General features: G+C 35.3%; 1 protein-coding gene across 1 annotated transcript in view; it reads left to right on the forward strand.

The window, feature by feature from the left end:
* The window catches only part of LOC108782845 (ras-related and estrogen-regulated growth inhibitor), a 31,079-nt gene extending 20,421 nt beyond the window's left edge, over positions 1–10,658 (forward strand). Inside the window, exons 4-5 of the mRNA XM_018551227.1 lie at positions 2,644–2,825; positions 10,400–10,658. Of these exons, the coding sequence (XP_018406729.1) occupies positions 2,644–2,825; positions 10,400–10,658 (441 nt within the window). The remainder of the gene's footprint in view (positions 1–2,643; positions 2,826–10,399) is intronic.
* Positions 10,659–27,309: the final 16,651 nt, after the last annotated feature.

A 27,309-nucleotide genomic window follows, 5' to 3' on the forward strand; every position in this document is an offset into this window, starting at 1 on the left:
ATTAAATAAGATTGTTTACTTTGCCGATTAAACAAAATGGCGGTGCTGGCGAAAAAAACGTTTTTTTTCAATTTAACGCTTTGTTTTTTTAGTTATGTCATTAATTCTTGCGGCACAATGTAGCACAAATCTAGCACAATTCAGCACAAATTTTATTTTATTTTTTTTTTTCAAAATGGCGGTGCTAACTTCACACACATCAATACTTCACATGTAAGTAATAATTTGTTCAGTTTACCATATGCGTGAGTCATAATGCTGGAATTCGAAGTTTCGGATACCTGCGTAGGAAGTATTCATTAGATCTCACGGGAAGCCGTTTATGCGGAACTCGCGGTCTTCTAATCGAGAAATACATTATTAGTCGACAATACCTGCTCTCTGTACGAGACATCAAGGCGAATAACCGGGGGATCGTTATCTGCGCCACGAACACGAAGAAACATAACTTCGTCGTCGGGGGAATCGTTGCTTATCCGGCGGGATGGCGTAGGTGTTAAAGCGTGCGGTTCTCGCCCACTTGAATCGATTTCGAATGGACAGCACGATCGTTTCGGCCTATCGTTCTGTTAACTGTCGCGTCGTTAAGGAGACCGCCCGTCGAAAATTATAGTCTACTAGTACATTTTTCTATCGGCATTTCCTACAGTGTTTAACAAATTTAAGAACTGTAGGAAATGCCAGTAGAATGTTACGAAACTTTCAAGTTTGCGAGATTATACTTGATACTTAAATTACTTTATTAAAATTGCATCTTTTTCAAAACTTTCTTTTTACATACACAAAGATTGTGCTTATAAATATATCCAGATTATTGAGTTTGTTTTATTAACGTTATAAAAACTTTTCGTATATATGTATTTTTTAAATTAATATATTAAAACACATAATTATATATTATATATATATGTATAAATTAAAAATGAGAACATTTACGTGTATCTTTAATTCAATTTATATATTATACATTGAATGTCTTACATGCTTAATTTCATTTTAAAACTGTTTTCTTTAAATTTGTCAGATAAAATTGAATTAAATATAAAGATATAATTACAGGTGAAATTATAAATGCAGATTGAATTGTCACATATATGCACTTGCTTATCTCGTGAGAAGACACGATATCAGTGAATAATTGTGGCTCATTTTCATAAAATTACGGGACTCGATGAAAAGTGCATTAAAGAGTTGCTTAATCAAGAGGCGTTCTGCATTATTTCATAACTGGACGAATCACGTCGGCGGCGCGGCGGGTTGCACAACTCGTCGTTGCCGCCGCGCCACGCCGATGCATTTCACGCGACACACGCGAACGCAATTCCGGCATCACGTTCAATTGCTTCGAATACAATCGATCAATAAATATTTATAAGCGACACGAGCATGTTTCGCGACGCGACAGATGCACGCCTGCCGACGTTTTACGTCGATGACGTCTGTTGGAGACTACAGACAGAATGATATGTATACGACATAGTAAAAGATTCAGTTTTTTTTATTTCCTAAAGTACGAAACGTTGAAATAATAATAAGCTACAGATTTAAGCAGTAATATATAAGTATAATCTTTTCGTAATCACAAGTATAATCTATTAAGCCGCTCAGAACTATTCCACCTCGAAATTCGATAAAAAGTTAGCACCCCATTTTTAAAAAATGTAAAAAAAATGTCTATTGAGCGGAACTCTTGTTATTATTAACTATAGGGAACTCTTCGTCTCGTCAAAAGAAAGTGGGAACTCTAATCAGAACTCCTGAGTACTATAGTTGGGGTGCTAACTTAACATACCCCATTTTTTGAGATTCTCTCTACAATCTTAAGATATAAAAATTTTGTAATTTTAACACTTGCAACATTCCAAAGATTTGTAGATCATGACTTACATTTATGACTAAATTTGAGTTGAATTTTTGTTTGAATGATAGCATAATTTTTTATACGATGCAATCAGCTTTAAAACTTTTTTTTAATATTAACGATACTCTGAAGACCTTATGTATGTTGTATAGAAGGAATGTACTCGCCGTTACTGGAGTTGTTGTGGCGCTTATTTACGAGCACGTTACACGCAATGTTAATTCGACAGATTTGATCATAAATAACGCCCATGTATACCCACACACACACGGACCAGGTATATATTTATCTCACTCTATAAAATTCATTCCCGCCGGATGTACCGCAGTTTAGGTGATGGTTGAAATTTATGAACGCAGGTTGTGGAATCAACGCGCAGCAAATTTTGAACGCGTTCGTCCAACACATATTTTTTTACAATCATTAAAGACAATTTTATACTGGTGCGCAAATAGATGTATTCTGATAGAAAAGCATTCCAAAAAGGCTAATCGTGCGTATATTTCGAGATGCAAAAGTTTCAAGCAAAATTCCAAGAATTTTTATTTAAATTTCTCGTCTTTCAACAATGTCGCACAAATGCGACTTTTGCTTTATATACCTATATAGAGCACGGAAGAATTTAGAAAATTCATTTCTACTTACCGAGCATCTAAAGAAATAGAGTGTGTCTTACATTCAAACGCGTTGGGATATCGGTAGATACGAGTAGATATACGTCAAATTAAATCCCATTCTTGACTGTCACATAGCGATCAGTCGTGTTCCATCGATTGTTTCAGGAGAATGGTTGTCTGTACTCGCATATACGGTGGGGCGAGGCCTTCGTCGTGGTTTACAGCGTGACATGTAAGCGGAGCTTTCAGGAAGCCCGTGGACTTCTCAAACAACTCGCAGATCTACGTCTGCCATCCTATTTCACCGCCCTTCTGCTCGGCAACAAAAGAGATTTGGATCATGCACGGTAAGCGTAAATCATACATTGTTAGAAATATGATTAACGATTTCGCATAAGGGGCGGGCGTGTATCTCTGGTAACATCTGATGACGATCTTCTGACTGATATACGATCAAATAAACCACACACATATGCATCGTAAAAACGGTATTTATTAATAAATCAGTAGCGGGGCGTAATTTTTCGCCACTTCATCGGCGCGAGAGAAGCCTTTCCGGTGTGTCTCTCGAAGCTCGTTTATCGCGTGTATTATATACAATTATAATTAATAATCGGTTTTTCTGAGGTATAATTTATTAGTATCTCTCCGAGACTTGCAGAATTCGATATTGTATTACCGTAGTTACATTTCAATCTGCTGTTGAATAATTGTTAATAGTCTACATGGTACTTGAACGCAGTTGAATATATTTCCCGTTTCCCGCGCACTAAATAAAAGTAAAAGAAAAACGATGCTCGAGTGTTCGTAAGTAATGTTGTGCTTACAGATGGCCCATTTTTACTCATGGCCTCGCAAGTCTGACACACTTTGTCGATTGTCGTCTTAAGGAGTTCTCACACGGTCGATGTTTCTATCAGTACTTGATATGTTGAATATTGATATACATATATTGAAATATATTTCTCTGATTTTTATGACAATAATTCATTTTTTTTTTTTTTAATCAAATCGGTTGAGTACACAACTTAAAAATTTTTAATATCAGATATAATGAAAGAGATAAGTAGAAAGTATAATATTTAGTTTGTATTATTTAAACAAATATTTATTAAAATTTAATATATTTGTCTTTAGTGTATGCTTCTGAATCCCATTCTCATGCAAAAAAAAAAAACGGTTTTGTTGAAATATCTAAACATTTAGTTAGATACAGATTTAATAATAATTTTGTTGGACCATTAAAATTATTATAGGAAACTCAAGCATTACGAGAACAATACTGTAAAACTGTTTTAAAACAATACTGTTTTGACATATTCTGGCAACAATCTTGAACGCCCTACATAATTACTTTGATGGTCCAAGTTATTTTTAAATCTATCTGAATTTTTAGACATTTTAGCAAAGCCAGTTCTTTATCTGGTTGCAAAACTCATTGGATTGCCCGATACGAATCGTATGAGGGCCGCTTAAGTGGCTCGCTCGACGCAAGAATTACAATATCATTTCGCGTCGCGCGATCGGAGATCGTGCGACACGGCTTCATGTATCGCCCTCGGCGGATCGTCGATTATTCGATCGTTCCTCTTTTTCTTTTAACATCGTATTTTATCCCAACTGATCGCACACGTGCGCGTATAGGTATGTGTGTGCCCGGCCTCTGTTAATCCTGTAGTTCACTTTCCACCTGTGAGTAACAGGATTCTCGCCGACTGTTTCCTAGACGGGGGATGAGATTTCGCGTGTACCACGCGATTCATATTTTTCCAGGCAGCTCTTTATCAGGTTGTCCCAGCATGAGTTTGTTATTTCTTCTTCTACATTCCTTCATCACGCTCACGTTGCTTACTACGAATTGCTTTTATGTCTCGCCAAAGAGGAAAATGAGATACTTTAGTCCTTCGTGTCCTAAAGTTGTAGTCCTTAAACACGCATAGAAGAGACTTACATAGATAAATAATACAAAATTTTTGAACGTCCAAAAATGTCTAAATTTTCTAAGCTATATGTATGTGGTTCGATATTATTAATTCTTATAACATTTCTCTCGCATATAATGTATGATGTATTGTACTTCGCGTCCATTCACGAACTATTAGGATTACTGAAAACTTTTTATATACGATGTTCTTGTTTAAGAAGTTCTTTTGCCTCGTGTGCGTGAGTTTCGTTTTTTTACCGGTACAGTGCGCGTTTTCGTAAAAACTAGTTCAATGAACCGAACGTTCGATCGACCACACGATGACGGTATGAGTTAATCGGCCGGCTGGCACGTCAATTCTGGCGAACGACTCATCCAAGTCGGTCAAGCGACTTGGACAGGTAAACAGATCTGGCGTGGCGAAATATCGCGCGAACGACACAACCACTACCGGACACCTCTCGAATCGGCGGTATCCGATACTGACACTGCGGTCTACGCTAGATGACACGTGTTACGTTTCACGGATTGCTGGCGAGAATCCAGCGCTTCGACAAATATGCTAATAAATGAATATCATATATGTCATCAAACTTATCGATCATAGTTTAGTTTGGCAAATGCAAAGATAATTAAGTGTTATATGAATTTCCTCAATTTTATATCATGTTCTTAGACAAATTCATGTATGTTATTAAAATTAAGAATTAGCAGTTTAGATTTCCGGTAATATTTAAGAATTCAAGAATTAAAAAAATTCTACTATCAAATTTATGAGATTAATTTTAATAAAGGAAATATCAATCTTTTGATTGATCGAATCTAATTTATATAGTGATAATTATCAATCTGATCGGTTTCTATAAAACAATGTAATTTCTTCGATGAATAACTTTAGTTATACATATATCAGATAAAGAATTGTGGATAAATGTAACTTGTTCAATAAGATGCGCGATACGAACAGGTGTGGCTTGCGTGCGGTTTCTTAGGCGTTAGTATACATCTTGTCGCATTTCATGCAACCAATGGCTCAAGTGCATCATCGATATTGCGTGATTCGGGCGAGAGAAAGCTAGGAAATACAAGTACGCGCCATTTTTGCTTATAACTTGTATAAAGACTCGGCTCGTTGGCTTTACTGAATCGGAATCATGTATCCGCTGCAGATAAATTAACAGGACAAATGATGGGCGTACGAATAAATATTCATACTTAATCAATTAGTTAATTACAAGTGATTATATTTTTCTTCTCAAGAAATAAATTTCTTTTAATAATAAAATACGCAATAAAAGAAATATTTACGATTTTATATACTAAATTATAATATATTAATATAGAATTTTATAAAATTGTTCAAGTATTGTCAATATAAAATTTTACACATATTTAAAATTAATTAGCAAAACTTTTTTGGAAAGAGAATTACATTTCTTTTACACGGTTAATAGTCGGAGATAATCTTTTATTCTGACTTTTTTTTAACGAATTGTCTTCATTATTATTTGTTATGTCGCTCACATCGTGAAGAACGCATCTTGATTGTTGCATTTGCGGAAGAAACACATAGATGAACAGAACTCTACTTGGTATCCCTTCTTCATCGGTCAGTGAGGAATTTCCCGCGCGATTCCCGCAGGAATGCGGATCGTCGTTAACGAAGACACGCTCCTTTTCTCGCCTTACGAGCCACCTTCTCTTTAGGTTGCCTTTATGGGGCTTTGCATACCGGGAGAAATCTCACCGATGATCTAGTAACGACGGCGGCGCCGCAATTACACACGCTTGATGCTACTATATAGGATGTTTGGAAAAAATATGCATCCGTACCGGGACTCCATTCATGAAGGAATTTGCAAAGCCGCTTTATCTTCTTCAAAATAAAAGTTGATCCAAGACTGAATGCGTAATTATACCGATTAAATACGATATATGTATATATACTTCAGTTTTGACTAGAAAATATTCTGTTCAATACGGAAAAAGAATAATTTTGTTGAAATATCTAAAAATTTAACTAGATACAAATCTGAAAATAATTTATTTTGATCATCAAAATAATTATGTGGGATACTTATAAAGTAGTTGCTAAAATATTACAAATTTTTACATTGTTATGTGAACGCTTAAGCAGTTTACATAATTATTCTCATTTTTAATACATAATTCAATAAAATTATTTTTAAGTATACTTATACATATATGGATAAAGTTTTAGATATTTCAAGAAAATCGTTCTTTCTGTGTACAATTTCTCGATCTATGATCTCCAAGGCTCGAAAAATGTATCGTTACAAAGATCCAAGTATTTCAAATTAGAACAATTTTATGAATCTGATCTTTTAAAAATGATACATTGATATTCTAAAATTTTTACTAAATATTACGTAAATGAAAAAAGGGATAAGTAGATTAAAATATTAATTACGATATACAATAGGATTCGAGGCACTTTCAACATTTGAACCTTTTAACCTCGGAGTCATCTTTAACGACGAAGATGATGAAGCAGAGATCGAGCGAGTTTTACTGCGAAAGACTTACACAAGTATAATCGAAGTAAATAAAGTATCGTGCATTCGCTGGGAATTTTGCGGAGAGTTAACAAAGGGAAAGACGATGGAGTGTCTCGATAGCCACGGGCAAATACCAAAAATGTCACACAAATAAAATGTCACAGACGATGTTGCAAGCGAGCGATTGGCCGTCGATTTGCGACGCGATTGCGGCACTAGCGGGAAAAGAGCAATAAGATTTACGTAACTGGCATTTTGATGGCATGTAAGAGATACACGCTCTTCGTAACTGTCACGATTATCGTCGAGAAATTTAATTAAACCGGAATTATTCGAAAGATCCATCGATCCCCGGGTCATAAATTACAGCGTGCTTCTCCTTGCGTGTCGCATGCAGGGAAATTGATCAAGTTTAAATTAATCTTATCGAGTGTGACGCTACTTTACGTGTGAGATCACGAAATAAAATAAATTGCGTTAAGAGGCGTATATGTTATTTTTTATAAAATTCTTAAATTTTTTTAGGTATACATTATTTTATGAGAGAGTTCAAAATAATAATGATTTAATTTTATGAAGAGTAAAATGTTTAATTTATGAAATGAAAACTTATTGAAGAGGGATAAGCAATTTAGTAATGTTATTTTGGATCATTGTAAAGTTAAATTTTCAAACTTTTAAACGAAGAAGACGCGCGAAAATCGAACTCCGGGAAGATCCGATATGTGAGGTGAGGGAACCGCGTCGTCGTCGTACATAGCTTCTATCCGGTAGCCACGTTCGTCGTCTTAATGGAGTTCATAAAGATTAGAGTGAAGTTTGCTGCAGGGCTGGTGAGTCCACTCTCCACTCTGAGAACAAGTTTTCGCCGCTTTAGTCGCATCCAGAGAGCCTGTCGCGTCGTTCAGTCGCAAATATTACGCATCGATAACGCTTATCTCGAAATATCGCGACCGACAATTCCTCGCAGCGAGGTGCGACAGACTGGTTCAGGAAGTGTCACTTCCGTTTTGATTGAATCTCAGTTTGTCAGACTCTGATTTTATTGATATTTTTGAAAAATACTTTAGTATTTTTAAGTATTTTTAGATTTAAAATCTTTTTTTCCTAAGCTTTGTCGTTAGAAATCTCAAATATTTGAGAAATTTCTGTCATTAAAATCTCTTGAAACTTTTTGATTTACAACTTGAAACACGCAGCTTCTTTTCTTCTCCACAAATCTTCGCCATCCTTTCACATACCATTTTTATGGTATATTATCCGATTAAGTGTATTGACGCGTTTCTTGTCTCAGAATACTCATCGTAAATATTTCATCCGTCTACTGCGAATTGAGAAAGAACGCGGGAACGACAGAAACCAACACCCGTTGCTCGTAAACAACGATGTGGGGGGGGGGGGGGGGAAAAATATTAACGGCCGCGAGTGTGGCACGTCGGCTTGTGCACGATCGCGTCTAATCGCTCGGCCTCCCACATGCCCTTTTCTCGACGCGCGCCCTATGAAGATCACGTGTTCTTATACGAATTTAATTGTCTTCATAAATATCAGAGTTCGTCTACCCCACACGCAGAACTGCGCTCTCTGTAATGGAAATATAGGGATGCCTCCTTTCTTCCGCTCTCTTATCTCTTTCAAGCATTTTAAGAACTTGGATCTTTTAGTCTGCATTTTTTTGTTAATTAAAATGCACAAAGCATCCTGCGGTTGATCGTTGATCGTCGAATTACTTGAAAATCGATTTGAAAAGTCAATAATGTAGTACTTGAAATTTAGATTAATCTAATGTGTTGAAACTTTTTAAGTAATAATAAGATGTTAAATTTATTCAGTTCTTGCAATATCTTAAGCATATATGATATATTATAATTATTAAAAAAGTTTTTTAGCCCCAAGAATTTTGAAAAATTTAAAGTTGTAAGTTATTAGAATAATTTCATTTATTTTAAATGAATTTATGAGGGTATGAAATGGCTTAACTTTTAAAATGATTTAAAGAAGAATAAATTTATGTTTAAATAATAAATTAAATAATTCCATAAATACACCATATATTCTTAAATTCTACTTTAAAGCTTTTTTACTCAATACGGCGTGTACTATCCACCATGTAAAAGCTGAATGTCTTTTTTTATTACACCGTGTATAACTGTACAAAAATATATAAGACAGTTTTAACAAAGCTCTTATTAATCCTAAGATCATAAATATCTTGTGGCGCCGGACGTCTCCATCCTGGTGAAATTTTAGTGACTCCGCTTCCTTTCATAAATGTATGGTTTTTACGGTCGCCGTTCAATCACCTCTCTTCACGCGTCTGGTATTTGCCAAACTCATGTAGCATCTGTCGTCGTCGGTTCGGTATGTTCTGCAAGGATTTAATTTCAGCCTTGGACGATTTCATTGACTTGGGGAAGCGCAATGTCCGCCAATAGTATAAATCTGCGAATGCCTACAGCATCCGGTCCGCATTTCCGCCGTTCCCGATCGATGTTTCAACGCATGGTTCGAATGTTTCGTGACATAAACCATTCCTTGTGAATCATACGAAAGTCTCTGTAAAGTTAGCACCTCAACTTTAAAAATCGGAAATTTTAATAACAGTACTGCTTGCACCCGCAATAGTTCTAGAGTTCCTGATAGGTTTCATCAATAGTACTGTTGATTTAGGCCAAAAATTTTAAAAAATAAAAATATGCGGTGCTAACTTCGCGTGGCACCGCAAGATTTGAAAAAGCCGATTTTTATGACGGAATCTCACAGTACTCGAAGAGTACTACAGTTCCTGATCGATTATAACAATAGTATCGGCCATTAAATATTTTTAAATAAATTTTTTAAAAGAGAGCTCGCACCTCAACTTTCAAAAAAATTATTTTTTTGCGCCATTTTGCGTCAGTACTGGCTGTTTAGAGGCATTATACTCTTGTCGTGTGGTGCCAGCGGAAAAATTTCAAGTTTAACAATTTTTGGTTTTTAATATAATAATATATATGTATATAGTAACATATTTCAATTAAAATCTACTGTGTTTAAACGTACAATAAGTTTGGAGAAATTGAAATTTAACTCTATACGCGCAGATCCAGTGGACTCGGAAATTTTTTTAAACTACTGTGAAAAATTGTTTTATAACAAATATTGTTTACAACCTTACATAATTTTAAGTTATGTGAGCTTAGTTCTCGGATTTTTACGTTTAAAATAAAAAAAAATTTGTTTAATTAATTTTAAGTAAAGATATATTGATTTAAAGTCTAGAGTGGACTTGCAAAAACTAGTTAAAAAAAAAATTAACTCGAAAGATTCGAAATACCAAGAACATAATTGGAATCTTTTGTTAATATTTTGATATGACTCAGAATGTCCGTAAGTATATTCTTGACATTTTGAATCTCTTTCTTTTAATCTCGGACATCTTGAAGGTGCGCATTCCGTTAAAGAAATTGTTAAAGATCAATAATCGTTTTTGTTACAGAGAAGTGTGCGTGGACGAAGGTCAACAGCTCTCGTTGGCGCATGGATGTCAGTTTTATGAGGTGAGCGCCGCGGAGAGTCCCGCGGGAGCGGCGTTAGCCTTTCAGGCGCTCCTGCGGGAGGCGAGATCGGTCCAACTTCTGCGAGCGTTGCCGATCCGCAGAAAACTGGGTGTACATTCAGTTTCGAGAGTCCTCGGGACAATCTTCGGCAAGAACACCACCAAGGATCGTAAGAAGAGGCCGTCGTTAAGTATATGACGCCTTCTATGCGCCCTCCTCCTCGGAGGACGAGATGAGCCAGGCAAGAGAACTGACATCGTCGTCCTCAGCAGCAATGTTTACTCCAATCGCTGACGAAGTCTTCAATAAGAACGTAGAATCTCCCTTGTGCCTTCCTGAAGAAAGGTGGTCATCACTAAGATCCAAAGACTCTTCTCGGTTTTGGAAGCGTCTTTTTCACGAGAGAGCGATCTTTTTCTTCAAGCGAAGAAGTATATATGCATTTGCTATAATGGCAATCAAACTGCCGAAGTTCTGAAGCATATTCGGGGAACTAAAACTCCGAGGACGTAAGACTGATTTTCTGGCTTTGAAGATACGCAGGATCCAAAGTGCGGTACATTCTGGAAATCTGATGTGCAGAGTATCTAAAGCTCCTTCTAACATCCGGTAACTACATGAAAGATCCAGATTCCGAGAAGGTTCCAGTCATGGAGGGCGACAATATTCATCTTTAAAAAAAAACTGTTTTATTTCCTGAAGAAGGATGTTTACGTGGTGTTCGTGTGTGATCCTGCTTTTGATGGCGGGAGAAAAGTGAGTAGATTCAGAGATTGTTTGTGATATGCAAAAATACTTTTTTAAATATTGCAATATTTCACGGTGATTACAAGTGACTGGCAAGTTGTTCCTGAACGACGTAGTCTTTAGAATGATCTTATGATTGCGAATCGCCCCGCAATCGGTTCCGCGAGTGCAAATTTTATAATTTTGGGATACATAAAATACTTACACATCTCTTGGTGTTTAAGTTATTATATTTTTAACCCTAAACAGTACATATGAAACGTACTTTTAAATTAATGACTTTAATAAGCTTTTATAATTTAATAACTTTAAATATTATTTTTTGATATTTATAAGTCTTCTAAATTTTTCGAAAGATTTCTGAACATGATTTTTGAACTCACAGAGAGTTTTCGTACTTTTATACATTTTCCAGCTTTTTTTGTTAATCATGATTTCAAAATTGAATATTGTGTCACGAGAATAAGATACTGTTTAGGGTTTATTTTTTTCTTTTAATGCTCCCAAACGAAACCCGTGAGTCTTTCAAATTTCGATATTTCCACCAAAAGTGGAAAAGATCGCGATTCGATTCGATTTTCTGCCTATCGCCTTATTTATATCTAGAAGATGTTCGCAAGCGCTTTCATTGAGAGCAACTTCAACACACCTTCGCCAGGCGTGATTGATTCGATGACTTTAATGTTCCTAAAGAAAGTAGCCTAAGTGTAAATAGCGCACACATTCACTTATATACTCTGCGGAGAGTCTCGGAGATTTAAGCAATCACTAAGATTTGCATACGAAAGAGGAGAAATGAGGATTATGCGGATGTTATTCAAATATTTACAATTAAAGATTATTATTTGATTTGTTTATTTGATCTGATAATCAACAATGTTATGATCGTAAAAAAAGAATATGAAACAATACAAATTTGAATTTCAATTGAAGATAAATTTTGTTATTTTATTGCAATTTACATTTGGTTTTTCATAAATTAGAATGAACGATAAGGTACGGCATTATAATGGTATAGTGAAAATAATAAGATGTGCTTATTTCTCGAACGTATTTTCATCCGTTTTGCGCAATGTAAATAAAGTTTTATTAAAAAAATTTCAAATTAATTAAATTGATAATTTATAACTTGTACATTTTTTCAAAAAATGACACATTGTTATCACACTCAACTAAGTTGAGTGGGAACAGATTAAATGAAAGAGAAAGTAATGTAATTGTTTATACAGTCGTTACATGTCAATTAAAGTTTTATTACTGTATACAAAATAAATTCACTAGTCCTAAAATCAGCATTTTAGCATTTTGCGTTTCTTTGTTTGAAAATCTTCCCCGTTAGAAATTATTCGAGATGGCGACGCTCTGTCATTGGTCAGTAAAAATGCTTGCGCATGAGTACACCTTATTATTTCCATCATGATTAATGAGTTAAAAAAGTATTAACGATTGTGAATAATTGTCGTACTGCATTCGTCAGTGATGATAGATTGAGATTATCATCTACTCTATTGTAAAAAGTGCTAATTGTTTACCTTTTTTTACTAATCTCCTCAATCGTGTGCAATGTTTTGTAAATCTTTTTTTTCTGCGGCAAGCATAGAGATTATGATCGACTTTTGAGGTTTGTAGTTTACAAACATTTTGAAAGTGCCTTCCGGATGATGTAAAGTCCATTATACTTTTTTGCCAACAGCTGACTTTTTGAAGCGAGTGTTAACGAAGAAAAAAAAAGTAATAGTAACTCTATTTACATTACGTTTAAGAAAATGCAGTTAACATATGGCATGATTCTTTTTTAGCGCGTCAGTTTCTAGCAGAGAAAGACCGTAAAATACCTATATGGACTTTTAAAGCTGATTTTCAATATGCCCTTTGTTTCCTGTTTCTTGCTTTTTTGCCTCTTATTCTTGTTTTTTTTTCTTTTTCTGTCGCCTGATATAAAAGTTCTCGAAATTCGGAAGACAAGAAATAATTGATAAAATTGCAAAGAAAAAAGGCAAGAGGTATAAAACAAGAAACGAAAAGCAAAGAGCATATTATGCACTCGGTGAAGCTAGGTCTCTTTCTTCACGATACATTCCACTTGAAATTAGGGTCCCTCTTATATGTGCGTATGTGTATGTGTGTGAGTGAGAGAGTGCGTAATTCGATTTCAGGCAGATGTCGATCGCTGTATTCGAAGTGCTAGTCACTTGTTATCGAGAGAGGATAATAATAAAGAAGCGTCTTTTGTTAAATCCCATCAAATTGAACTCCACCGCCCTATCGCCTATTTCCCATCCACACCACGATGTGAGTCATCGACGTTCATCCTGGGTAAGTTATTTTTGAGATTATTTTATATTTACAAATTTTTATATTTTTACAAATGCAATTACATGTGAAGAATATTATTATATGTTCTAAAATCTCTCAGTGTTCTCACATATTTTATCAATTTATAAATGTTAATTAGTATTATTATAAAATTAGCGTGTCATTATATTATTTTTTGTCATTTACGAAATCCGAGGGGCGTCACGCTCATAGATTTCACAAAAAGTCGGTCGAGCAATCTGACAAGTGAATTTAGCGAATTTGTTAAGCGAATCCGCTGTCGGCTGAATAACTAGCGATTCGGGTCAAGGTTTTGGGTGCAGCACGTGTTTACTCGTCTCTGTCAGGTCGCGATACAGAAATAAAATACGGCTCCCCCCAGGGTACCCGATGTATGCATTCTCTCGCAATGACGGCATGATCACTCGCGTGTCGACGGAAAAATGCAAAAAGAAAGGGTAGTGATGCAGGAGCGATCGCTCAACGGAAATAAGGGATCGAATATCTCGTAAGAAATGTGCTGAAAATTTTTGATGATGACAATAATTTCTAGAGAAAGAGATAGAGATTTTAACGACGGTATTACAAACTAAACGATTAAAGAATTGTAATGTATCTATCCAATGTCTGATTAGAAATCGTTCATGTCTCATTATAGATGAGAGGACCATGCGGAAATTTTTCGCATACTTCGGCGTGAAATGACATTACGAGGTGATAAGCGAGTACAAGGGTTCAAACCTGGTCGGGTTTTAGATTTCCGAGTCGAGTAATCTAAGTCTAAGCGTTAGAGAATTCCTTGTAGGCTGCGCACTTCTCATATTACCTTGCGTCCTTTATATCCGTTCCCTTTCCTCTCCGGATACTCTCGCTGCCATCTCCTCTCATCTACGATCTTCTTGCTGTCTTCCTCGAAGACAAATGATCCGGCTGTACAGGTAAAACGATGCCCTGATGTTGTCGATTTATCGCCACGGGTGTCGCGACGCGTGGGGACCGTGTCGTTCGAGGACTATATTGGTTCGCCCCGAGCCCGGATAATTTCAATTTGCGTATTTCACCCGGGAAATCGAAACCTCGGGCCGAAGTCTTGGAACTCTCTCCTGGTACATTGAGTCGACTAAACTGATTTTACTACGCTTAAGAAGCTAAATGAGAGACGTCACAGTTTTCTTGTTGCATTAACACTAGAACGCTTTGTCTTATTCACTGAAAGAATGAAATAAATAATTATTATAAAAATAAAGAAAAATATTTTATCAAGAGAATTATTGAAAAATAAAAATATTTAGAATCTTTTGTTTACGCAAGAAATATACATATATTAATGTAAAAATAGAAACGGTCCAATAATAACTGTTTAGTATTTTTAATATTAAATGTTATCGTTTTTTTATATTCTAGATATTTTTCTTAAAAAAAAAAAAAAAAATCAGTCAGATACTTTATAATAACCTATAGCAATTTTGGTTCGAAACTTTTGCAAGCTTTAATCTTGCGTTGATTATATGTTTTTTCTTTACGATTTTTGTGTCTTAAGGATTAAGGTGAATACCCAACCATAGAAATTTTTTACATTTAATATTGCTTCCCCCCTCTCCCAATAATTATTACGATTTAATTTTAACAAGTACTAATCAAAATTTTCTACATTTTTTTAAATGTAATTTTTAAACATTTTAAATTTTTAAACAAGTTCTGCTAAAGAGATATAGTATTACTAATATTAATTAGTCCTTAAGATTTAGGAGCGTATTAAGAAAGTACCAAATTAATTGGATTAGAATTTTATCGTGTGTGCATAGTGTTAACTGAGTGGGTGGTGTTATTACTCGTTAATGAGTGTAATTTAATCCAGCGCGCTGCGCGCGATATCACCGATAGCTATATATCGGGTTTATCTCGAACTGCACCAGGGAACTGCTGTTTGCCGGTAGCGTAATTCGCGTGCACGTGAAAAATCGATGGGTCGTGCGCCAGTATTAATCAGCCTGCCTCGCTTTCGTCTTAGTTCGCCCGGTTTAATTAATAGCGCCATTGGCGACAATTAGAAATTCAGATTCATCCGAACATACGAACCCGCAGGGCCAACAATGACCATTTGCTGACTGCAATCCCGGAGGCCGACTTTCGACAGGGAGCGATAACAGGGAATGGGCTCTGAGCTCGAGGGACACATTGGAAAGAGGGATAGCCGGAGGGAGAAGAGAGGGATTGACAGAAAAGAGAAACAGGAGAGAGAATCGCGACTCACTGTCGGCAAAAGGCGAAAGCGACGGTTTCCACCGGTGTTATCCGACTCGCGACGGTGAAAACGATGCTTAGTCGTTACGCTGTACTCGAAGCTTCTCTTTTTCTCCCCTTGCTCGTGAGCCCCTTCGCGCGTCGCTCGTGTCGTCAAGAATAAATCTGTTTTGTGAATGCTGACGTCTGGCTCTTGTTTCGTCGGTGCCGATGATACCGGTAACGGGTCGGTAGATAAAGCTGCTTTCGCCGAAAGATATTGAGGTTAAAGTATGAGCATTGATCTCTCAAGTATGTTTCTATTCGCTGTGGTATCTAAGAGACAATCTTATATCAGAGTATATATCATTGAATATATAGCGAATTATGTTTGTCCAATTCTAGATAGTATAAAATACTAGCAGCCATTCGATCATTATTTTAGAGCAGATTGCTATCCACACCGTGTCTTTTTAAACTTCGTTTCTGCCAAATGTCTTCTAGTGTCTTATAAGAACAGAAAGAACAATTTTCAAGTATCATAAAATTTAGATTATATGTACCATACGTGTACACATGTAGATACAGGTCTGAAAATAATTATATCGAATGTTAAGTTGGTTGTTGAAAATGTCAAAACTTTTTAAAACATCATGCTTGAGCATCGTATATAATTATTTTAATGATTTAGTATAATTATTTTCTGATTTGTAGCTAACTAAATTTTTAGATATTTCAGTAATACCTATATTAAAGTACGATTTATCGTAGCCATACAATAACAAAAATGTAGCAGGAATGAAGTATGCCTTGCCATCGTCATGTCATAATGCATAGTACAGAGTCCGCTCATTTTCTAATACGTTTCTATCAACATTAGAAAAAAAACAGCAGGCTGTGTTCAACTGCTAGAATTCTACTAAGAATGCTTTTCATTTAATAACACAAATTTTTTTTTAACTCAAACATTATTAGTGTCTTTCTTAACATTTAATAAATAACAAAGGTAGAATGCCATTTATGTCGATTTGTGTCACTAAATGGAAAGCACTGTAACGTAATATGCAACGCACCGTTTGCAGGACATGCTCTTGGCAAGTTTGACTATCTGGGATTATATCTCTCCCGGGTGATTGTGAAAATGTGTGTAACGCGAGAATTAGATGACCACCATTCAGCGGTAAATGTCGCTAGTCCCTTTTACGTAAGCCTTCGACTCCGCAATTCCTTACATAAGTCCATCTTTATAAAGAATACTTCCCTTATCAAGACCACATTTATCAAGACATGTATACATTTTAAGGATATATAACTTTCGGCAAAAAAAAATACAAAGTAGATTTTTTCTTTGCAAAAACACTGAATCGTTTTTAGTTAAGAAGAAAAAGTTTGCAGAGACAAATTTTGTTCAAGATATAATTTGTGTGACATATTCAATAACATTTATTTTGAGCGATCTATAATTTCAGAATTCAGGATGATTTACAATTTTATATGCCATGTAGTAGAAACAGAACATTTAAAAAATGACAACATATGTATAAAGTATAATTAAAATGTACACCTATCGAAATATATATATTATATGTGTAGCATATGAAATTATAGAGTTTCATCTTGAAATTTGAATCATAAATCGAAATTTGAATTATAAATCATCTAAAGTGAGTTTAAAATTATAACAAAATACTTTTTCATTAATCGAAAATTATTTCAAAATTCTTTGTCACCAAAAAAAGAATAGCGTTTTGCAAACTTCGAGAACTTTGAAGCGGCAGTTTTTCAGAAGTTGCGCTAAAATGTGATAAATTTTGTGATTTTTGGCCATGAAATGTCCCATATCATCGATTGCGGAAAAATATAGTACCGATATATGTCGGCGCGTACGCTACGTACTGGCGATGCTCGCACGGCGTCGTAACTGCCAAGGTCGTAGGTCGTCTTGCATTGCACCTTGCACCTCCGCCTTCAGAGGAAGGCAGAAAGTCTTCCTGTCACGGCAACGTGTCTGACCTCGAGGGAGAGTTTGAAATTTAATACGCGCGCACACCGGATTCTTTGCCGTAGCCTCGATCAGAGACCTACCTAGGCTAGCCCTTCAGTAGATTATCCCTCAAAAGAGATCCGAGAGGTCACGAGGTTTGCACTCTTCTCCAGCCTCACGAAGAGTTAACTCACACGCGTTGAGACGCGCTCGTTGCATGCATCGAGTTGCATGGCGTGTGTCATAAAGTTGCTTTGGAGTATTTTATCTTATACACGTAATAATAATATACTGAAGGATGATTAAATATTAAACGGCGGAAACTGACAGTAACACGACAATTATGCAATTCACTTATCTTCTTTACATCTTTATAACTATTACTGAATCTATATCGTTGATCTCTGTTCAAAATTATAAAGGTCTTAATTCCTTGCAATATTGTAACCAAAAGTGGAAATATTTTTTTTTTCTACAAAAATGATTTGTGTAAAAATTTTTTTTACAAAAAATGAGATTGTTTATTGTTGCATTTTTACAAAAAAAGTTCGACAAGACCTTTCATTTATTCAAGTATTACAATTTGCGTAGATTTTTTTATATTCTGTCCGCCATTATGATTGTTTTACCATTATGATTATCATCCTGTTTCTGCCATTTTTTTAACGAACATCAATATTTATTTGTCATTGGAAAACATCGGACATAATCTTTTCGATACATAGCTGGTGACTCTCTACTACATAATATAAATAGATGTTTCGCGGTATCTTTTCGCCAGACACGAGACGCGGTAACGACCCCCGAGAAATCCAAGATTAAAAAAAAGACAAATGTGCAACGCGAGCGAGCGGAGAATGCTAATAGAACGGCGGCGGTGTGTTGCGAGTCGTTGCGATGCGAGAGATAAATATTGTGCTAAATTAGCGGGCGGAAAAACGAAAGGATACGAATATTTCTAATTAACGTGAAGCGTTACCACATCGTATCGAAAAGGCTTATCGCGATAAATACACGACAGGTATTCCTGGTCGTAATGTCGCAATGAATGCGCGTCGCTTAATCGCGCGTCGCCATGAAATTTCTCGCCTTACGATGCGATCCCGGTGGATAATTAACGTCACATCGTAAGTGTAACGCGTCTCCTGATCCTTTGCCTCTATCTCTGCCGCTTAACACAAATCATTTCGATCGGATTGATGCAACAATTATTTTTTTATTCTCAAAAGATGTAAGATTGAGAGATGCAAAGATTCACGCAAAGTCTAATGTCTAATTGTAAGAATTTTCTGAAATAAAATTTTATTAGCCAAGTTGAACTATGCCAATTTTAAAGGCACAGTCAATATTTTGATTGTAAATTCTGAATAAATAAATTTAAATTTGTAAAATATATATTCTCTCTATCCATCTTATATATGATAAAGTACAAACTCGTTATTAAAACTTTTATAAGTATAATGAAATATACAGATATATTTTTTCCATTCCTGAAAGTTATCTTGTTAGTAATTAAACAAAAATTTTAAATGAATAAAATATAATATTAAGGTTACAATACCTTTTCATTGATATAACAAATACTCGATACATATATAATATATACATATATACTTTTATTGAGACTTCGCTGACATATTTAATAATTTAAAGTATAGAAAGTATATAAGTCGAATGATTAGAAAAGCTATTATAACATATCATAGTTGAAAGATCTAAGAATTTAACAGCGCAATCCGAGTATACCTCGTCATATCTCAAGGAGGCAGAGATGATCTTTTCAGACATCTAATTTCTTTTAAGGATCTACGCGTTTAAATTCTAACGGCGTTATTTCGAAATCATAAACGTGTTGTATCGACGCCTAGGAAGTGGCGTCCACGCGCACCGTGTAGATCATCGTATTACACTCGGTAATTGGTTGGCCTGTTTGTTTGCGGCTCGGAGATTACGTTAACATCCTCAACGCTTCAGCCGAGAAGCTATATGCTTTCACCTAAACTCCACCTCGTCGTTTATCCGCAAACTCGTTTGTTGAAGTTAGCCGTTTAATCGCGCGTGGCCGCGACTTTATCAGATGCCTGCTAAGAGAGCGGGCGATTCGCGAGATCAAACGGCAGGTCTGATTGCCGGGTAATTGGCCGCGCTATTGTTTGTTCATGGTTGAGGGAGTAAGTCGAGATTCCTCATCGAAGATGATTGGCGTGCTTTCACCTAACTCTGCGCCAACTGTGCTCATTGTCTTAAACGTACTCTCGCGCTTACACGTTATACCTATAGCCTTTCCGTCGCTCGATCTATATTTGTATGGGAACAACTCGGAGAGAGTATCGGCGGTCGCAGGACTGAGAAGCGAGACACGTAATGCCGCAACGCGATGTAATTGCCGGGAGATATAATCTCGGAACGCAAGGCTGTATATTCTAAGGATTAACAAACCGAGAATATCGAAATTCAACATTGTAACGATTTAAAGATACGACGCCAGAACACAGCGATGCATCAGTAATGTTTTAAAACGAAATTGGCGAAAGAATTAATACATGAAAAGAGAACAGTTTTGCTGAAGTATCCAAAAAGTTAGCTATTAGATACAGATCTGAAAATAATTAGTTGGACCATCAAAATGTAGGACGCTCAGACTGGTTGCTATATACAAGAGTACAAATTTTTTGCAGCAATGTTCATTACGCTTGAAATTCCTACGTAATTATTTTGATGGTCCAACAAAATTACTTTTAGATTTATATCCAGATAAATTTTTACTTCAATAAGATCATTTCGTGCGCTTCGTCGAGGAACACGTCGTTACAGGTCAACAAAGCTGTGTGTGGCACACTCCGTACAGAAACACTCTGTTGCATTCTTGATACGAATTTGAATCAGATTGGCTTATTGGGCGAAGATAAAGGTTTTTTTTTATACGCGGATCCCGTTTTCAGGCAACGCATGATTATCGTGATAGTGTACTTCTGGATCAGTGATAATTAAAAATAATTATCTTGCGCGCTGGAACTTTCTACGAGCAACAATGGATGCCGATAAATATCGATCACGGTCGAATGACGGTTTAGCACCGTCTTAAATCAAGACAAATAAGTGCCAAGATTATGGTTCTCTAGATAAATCTCGACGACTTCTACGTTAAAACTTCGATTTTCCTCTTGATAATAACGTATTTATTGCATAAATACATACTTTCTTACTGTACTCTTATCCGAATTAATTATCGCCATTGAAATAATTGATCGATTCTCGTTTCAGTTTTATGTTACGATATACAATCAATTTTATTAGAAATATGAAGATATAAAATCAATTTTAAAAGATATATACATTTTTTAATATTATGCAAATAATTTTTAATATTATGAAAAATATTTAATTCAATTTTTTTTATTTTAAAGGTTTATGAAAATAATTATTCTTGCTATTAATTTTGAACTTTTTTTTCGAAAAATTCCAAGGCAACTTTTCCATAATAATTTTAAATTGACAATACCTTTTTAGCTTGTAGACTAAATTTGAAATATCGTACCTTTCTCAATGTAAGTCGTAAAATAATTGCGCAGCGGACCGAGAACTTAGAAATTACCAATGGCGCCGGTTATTTCAACGTATCAATTATCGTGAAGTAATTATAATGAAGGTCGTTTTGCACGGGAAATAAACAGCGACCAGGGAATGACGTAACTGATTTAACCGCTGTTAGAAGAAAAAGGTGTTCAACCCAATTCTCTAATTCTTGCAATTGAATGAAAACGACGTGATGACGCGATGCACAGTGTGATGATTCTTTTTACGTTAGGAAGATTTTATTTTTGCTTTGATAGGTGCTATATTGACGTGAACGTGTCTAAAGTGCAAATTTCTCATAAGACTCACAATCAGAGCCGAAGCGAAATAGGGCGAGGTGGGTTGGTTATAATCGCGGCAAAATGCAAATCGCTCGCGTGGCAAAACGAAAAGGTGCAAGGCGCGAAACCGCCGCCGCAATTGGCGCGCGTTTATGGTCGACCGACGTATTTATTACGAGCGAAATAATTTCGCATCGTTACAAAGATCGACACAGCATAATTTTAAAAAATAATTTGTAAATTTTTCAGAGTATTTTACCGTTTCAAGAATTATTATTTTTAGAATAATTATTATTTAAAACTCACTTTAGACAATTTGTAATTTGCAATACTAGATCGTAAGGATGGAACTTGATATGTAATTACATATATATATATATATACATATATGTATCGTATATTTTTACTTATTTTAATTTCTATTATTTTGATCTTTTCAGTGTTATTATTGTGCAACAAAAATTTATACTCTTGAATTGACGTGACATAGATCTAAAATGAGCTTGCAATATGTACTTAAGTGGAAAAGAATTCTGTCTTTACATCATGAATTGTTTGTATCTTTTTCTTGCTTTTCTCTTTCTTTACAATTTAATTTTATGTATTTTGAACATCTCGAAATATATATGTACATACATGTATACGTATTACATATATCGAAGCCGATTAGTTATAAAATTTACATTAATAGCGGCACAGAGAATTAATAGGCGTCGATAATCCGGAAATATGATATTCGCTTGTCGCGGTAATTCGCGGGATTAAAGACGTTAATTAGAGCGTTAGCGAAAAAGACGTTCATTTAATTTTACCTTTTGCGCGACCTGCTTTTCTAATCCTATAAATTTCCTCCTTGCGCAGACATTTACAACAAATTCCTAAGTTTTATTCGGAAAAACGCGACTATAAACGCCATGCATAAATTACATGAAACGTAATATCCAAATTTGTACATACGAATGCGGTTTATGAGACATATTATCTTTTAAATTAAAAAAGAAAAAGAAATATAGGTGTAAATCTTGCCAGGTGTATTATAATACAATGTTTCCTTGTCATATCTCTTATTTTATTATATGTCATTAATGATATATTTTTATTTTTTACTATATCTTCTTTTCCAATTTTATCGTGAGTCTCATATATCGAATTGAAATTGATTTATTATAAAAAAACAGTTTGAGTGCCATCCATAAGCCTGTTCAGAAGTATCGCCCACTATCCTTGTGAGTTAGGAAATGTACTTTTATAGCGTGTTGTACACGACCAAGAAAACTGACGTTGGAATGATGAAGTAACATGACGGTACCGCTTCCATTGTAGCTATCGTGTACTTTTATTATAGCCTCCGAATAGACGAAGAACGGTATAATAATGATAAGAATCGAGCAAGTGGACGTTTTAAGCGGTGTAGGCAATACAAGCGCACTCAATCATACGATTTTAAGACTCGTTTCGGATCGAGAGGTTTCTCTTCTCAATGGTGCCAGGTCGTCACACATCTAAAGATGAGAATGGTTGAAGTTCTTTCGATGGAGACGCTCCTCCTTTCTCAGCGCACTTGGTAGACTGTAAGATTACGCAACAGGTGCATTGTCGAGCATGCACCGGAAATGTCTTTGTTTCGAAAGATCAGTCGTGCTAATTGTATTGTAATTTATCTTGGAAACGTATCTGTGTGAGCTAGGCTGACATTTTCAATAATATAATAATAATTTTGGTAAGTGTTTTGTTCTATTTTGAAATATCAAAAATATATTATATAAGTATAATAATTTAATTCGCAGTTCGTGGATCTTTGTTTTTCCGGTATGTACATAAATTTCGATTTTATTTTAAGTCCAATCCGATATATAAAATGTATCAAATTAAGTTTGTTTTAAATAAAAGTTTATTTTTGTAAACTCAAAAATAGGTTTGAAAATCTTAACTGTGAATAAATTTTATGTAACTCATAAAATAAAAATATATAAATGTTTATGAAAAAAAAGTCTAATAAAATGAATAAAAGTGAAATAAAAGTTCGTTTACGTATAAGAAATTATAAAACGAACCAAGAATACGTAATATCGATAAAGACTCAATTTGGAAAATTTAATTCACATAGGAGAAATTTAATTTTTAATACATAAATTTTAATGTTTATAATTCATTATATTATGAAAATAAAGTGGATTCTCATTGAAATTAACATAAAATTATAAATGTCAGCAAAATACGAGAAAAAAGATATAAGATGGCTAAAAGATAATATGATCTATTTGCATGGAGAAAATATTATGAAACAAATAGGTTAGAGAATATTATGAAACAAGAGAAAATTTAAAACGAACGAATCTAACAACGCATGTTCGGACGTGTATAATACGAGGGAGAAACTGATGCTGGAGCGACACGCATGAGTGGACACGCAAAAAGGTTTTCGGCACCGCCCTTTCGCCGATGCCGATCTTATTGTCCCGGACTCGAACGCGGTGGCGGTTTCTACCCCGCGGCCGCGCGCGCGTTAATGCGATTTCCGCGTATTGTCTCTCGTGTACGCGCGCGAGAGAACGTCCGTTCTTGCAAAAGCCAGCATGTCGCGTGAGCACCTTATGAGATCGCGATTATATTGTTACCGTGGTCGTACACATATTCATGAGAGTAGACTATCTATTATATTTTCCGGATAAAATACAGATGTACTATCCTTATAAGCATGGCAAATTATATCTGTTTGAATGGCAATTTTATCGTTTACTGAAACCATTTACACTACAGAACCACTGATATTCTTTCTTTTTTTTTTTTTCAATTTATTTGGAGAACTTATACATGTAGCAATTTTTATGACTTTTCATAAATAATTATAATTAATTACAAGTAATTTCTTTTTCATAAAAAGCTAGGTGAACCGCAATTAAGTTAACTCACGGTTTTAGTGTTAAACGCAGCTATTGTTTTATTTCTGAGTTCGAGAGAAAAAAAGTTTTTCTGAGAAATATTTGATGAAATAAATATATTTCGAGTTTAACTTATTATTAGCTCCTAAAGCAATCTAAATATATTCGTTCAGCTTACAAATTTAATTTTGCTTATATCATATTCGAAATTAAAGAACTCTATCATGTCTTGCTCAATGCCGTATGTTACAATTTTGAACAAGATAATTACCAATTTTGAGAAGATTAGAATCAAGTGTGGTAACTTTCGGCAAGAGAATGTTCGTCTCTTTATAGGAAGGCATATAATAGCCCAATCATTCCGTTAGATAATTAGCCAAACGACATGTCGCAAGGTAGACTGGAATATAATGTAGCTGTATGAAAGAGTGAACGGTGAGGAGTTGTTCTCCACAAATCGATTCTAATGGTTTAAATAGATCTACCGAAATGTCTCGAACGGATCTACGAGTACAAATTTCCAATCTAATCGAAGAGATCGGAGAAAAAAAGAGTGACGCGATCGAAAAAGTATGTTAGTTATGCGCGACTGTTCCGGTTAATACTCAATGGCTCTCGCTTTACTTGTTAACTTCCCAGATTGCTATACGTGGCCTTAGTCTAATCCTCGGTCTAATCGCAAGAACTCCTGAATTATATGTAACTACTCATGCGGCAGAGCCTCATAATACAGGTTTTCTTTCCAGTCGCATGCAGAACACGATCCTCTTTAGGTGTAAACCTGTTTTCGGAGCGGTTAATGCAACTTCGTGTCGCTTACCCCAATGCCCCTTTTGCTAAATATTAACGTGGACAATTTGCGCGCACCTTTCGTCATTAATCGCGGAAATTCATCATTAATACGGGTTGCTACTGGCAATTAAATCCATTTAAAACTAATTGAAAAAGGGTCTTTTTTTCGTTATTCAGTTTGCAAGAGTACTCTGCTTATGTTTGCTTTGTTTACATTCGTTCGAAATAAACTGTCATTTCTCTAACGTTCGCACCGAGGAATTGATCGATCCAGCCTTTCTCGAAGAGTTTTACAAGCGAGAAAATCGCACGACTAACACCCCGCGTTTTTATCGCGTTTTTAAAAATAAAACTCATCACTTTCCTGGTTGGATCTGCTGAAGCGTCGCGCACGGAAGGGTTAATCACCGACTGTCGCGTCGCGTGAAAGCGTGACAGATGCACGTGTATAGAGTGTTCAGAGTGACAATCGGGAAGTTATCGCTGAAATTAAATGTAGCTAACTGTTATTTTGTAATGAGTTGGCGAAATGGAATTAATTAAACACTATATTATACAAGAAATCCATTATTTTTACTGACACGTGGTATACATAAAATGTATATACATATATGAATTTATAAAAATAAATATTAGAAAAAAGATTCATTTGACTGATTCAATGATATCTATATGTCTTCGAAATGATGATAACTATCTGAACTTATACAATAATCGAGACGCTTTTGAAAAAAAAAAACTGTTAAATACACTTTCTAACATTAACTCTGTAATTATGTATCTTCGAAGAGTTTGAGATAAACTCCTTTCATGGATGACGACCTACGTCGAGATTTTGTAAACATATCACTGAGCCATGCAATCAGCCAAACCTTTTTATGTTTATGTTTTACAAGTTCACAAATACATATTCTTTTGTACTGTGTGCCAATAAGAATGACGGGTTCTTTTTGCAAGTAGCGTTTAAATTCACTTCATTCTCTCCATTCATTACAAAATTACAGCTATTTAGCTTCAACAGCTCCCCGATTGTTACTCGGTATATACACAGGCGGTGAATGACCCAGAAACACATTATCGCGACACGCGTTGTGCCTGGCGACCCACTCCACTCACGTTATACGCCCGGCAATCCGGAACGATATGCTGCACGCTTGCTCGCTCGCTCGCCATTATCATCGACACCCGTCTCGAACGTCATCATCATCATCAGTATTGTCAATTCGCCTGAAGTTCTTTCTATATCATTATCTATAATTAACGTTATGTCCTACTTTTAATTCTCTAGTATACCTTCCACTTCGACTTCTGTGAGAAGCATATAATTTGTTTAAAAGAAACGCACATGGGGGGGAAATAATTAAGCTCGCAGGTTGTTACTTCTACTAAATTTTGAAAATATTTATTTACTTTGAAGCTATCTTGGCATATTTGAAGGTTTTTATTCAAAACTCTGACTGAAAATCTTGTGAAAAGTATATTTCGATGAGATAAGTTGTGATCAATAATAATAGTGGTTGGACGCACATACTAAATAAATGCATTTTAGTGCATATACCTAATGTATTTTTAAAATAACTTTGATTTTTTTAATATACTTGATTTTTTTTCGGAGAAATGTCGATGACGCTCTTATGCTATTATAATTGTAGTTTATAGATTCGTGATCGAGGAAATGAGGAACGAATTGATTTCCAATCGTTTGCATATTTCCTATACATTTCTAACGCGTATTAAAAGTAAAATGAGATTATAAATATTTTCAAAATGCATATTTTAATATGCACTCTCTCTCTCTCTCTCTCTCTCTCTCGCTCTCTTTTTAATAATAATAATGTAGATTTTAATAATAGTTTAGAACGCGTTTATCGAAAGTAGGAGATCAATTACTACCGATCACGACGGTCATGTTAGAATCGCGCGATTTTGAAGAGAATCATTTCTTGCGACCTGCGTATAAATTTGTCCCAGGATTTGTCCTGTTTCCCCGAACACGAACGCGAGTGACCGCATCTTCTCCCTATCAGTCCTCCTCTAACGGTAAAACA

Source organism: Cyphomyrmex costatus, unplaced genomic scaffold (genome assembly GCF_001594065.2).
Source record: "Cyphomyrmex costatus isolate MS0001 unplaced genomic scaffold, Ccosl1.0 scaffold135, whole genome shotgun sequence".
Lineage (NCBI taxonomy): Eukaryota > Metazoa > Arthropoda > Insecta > Hymenoptera > Formicidae > Cyphomyrmex > Cyphomyrmex costatus.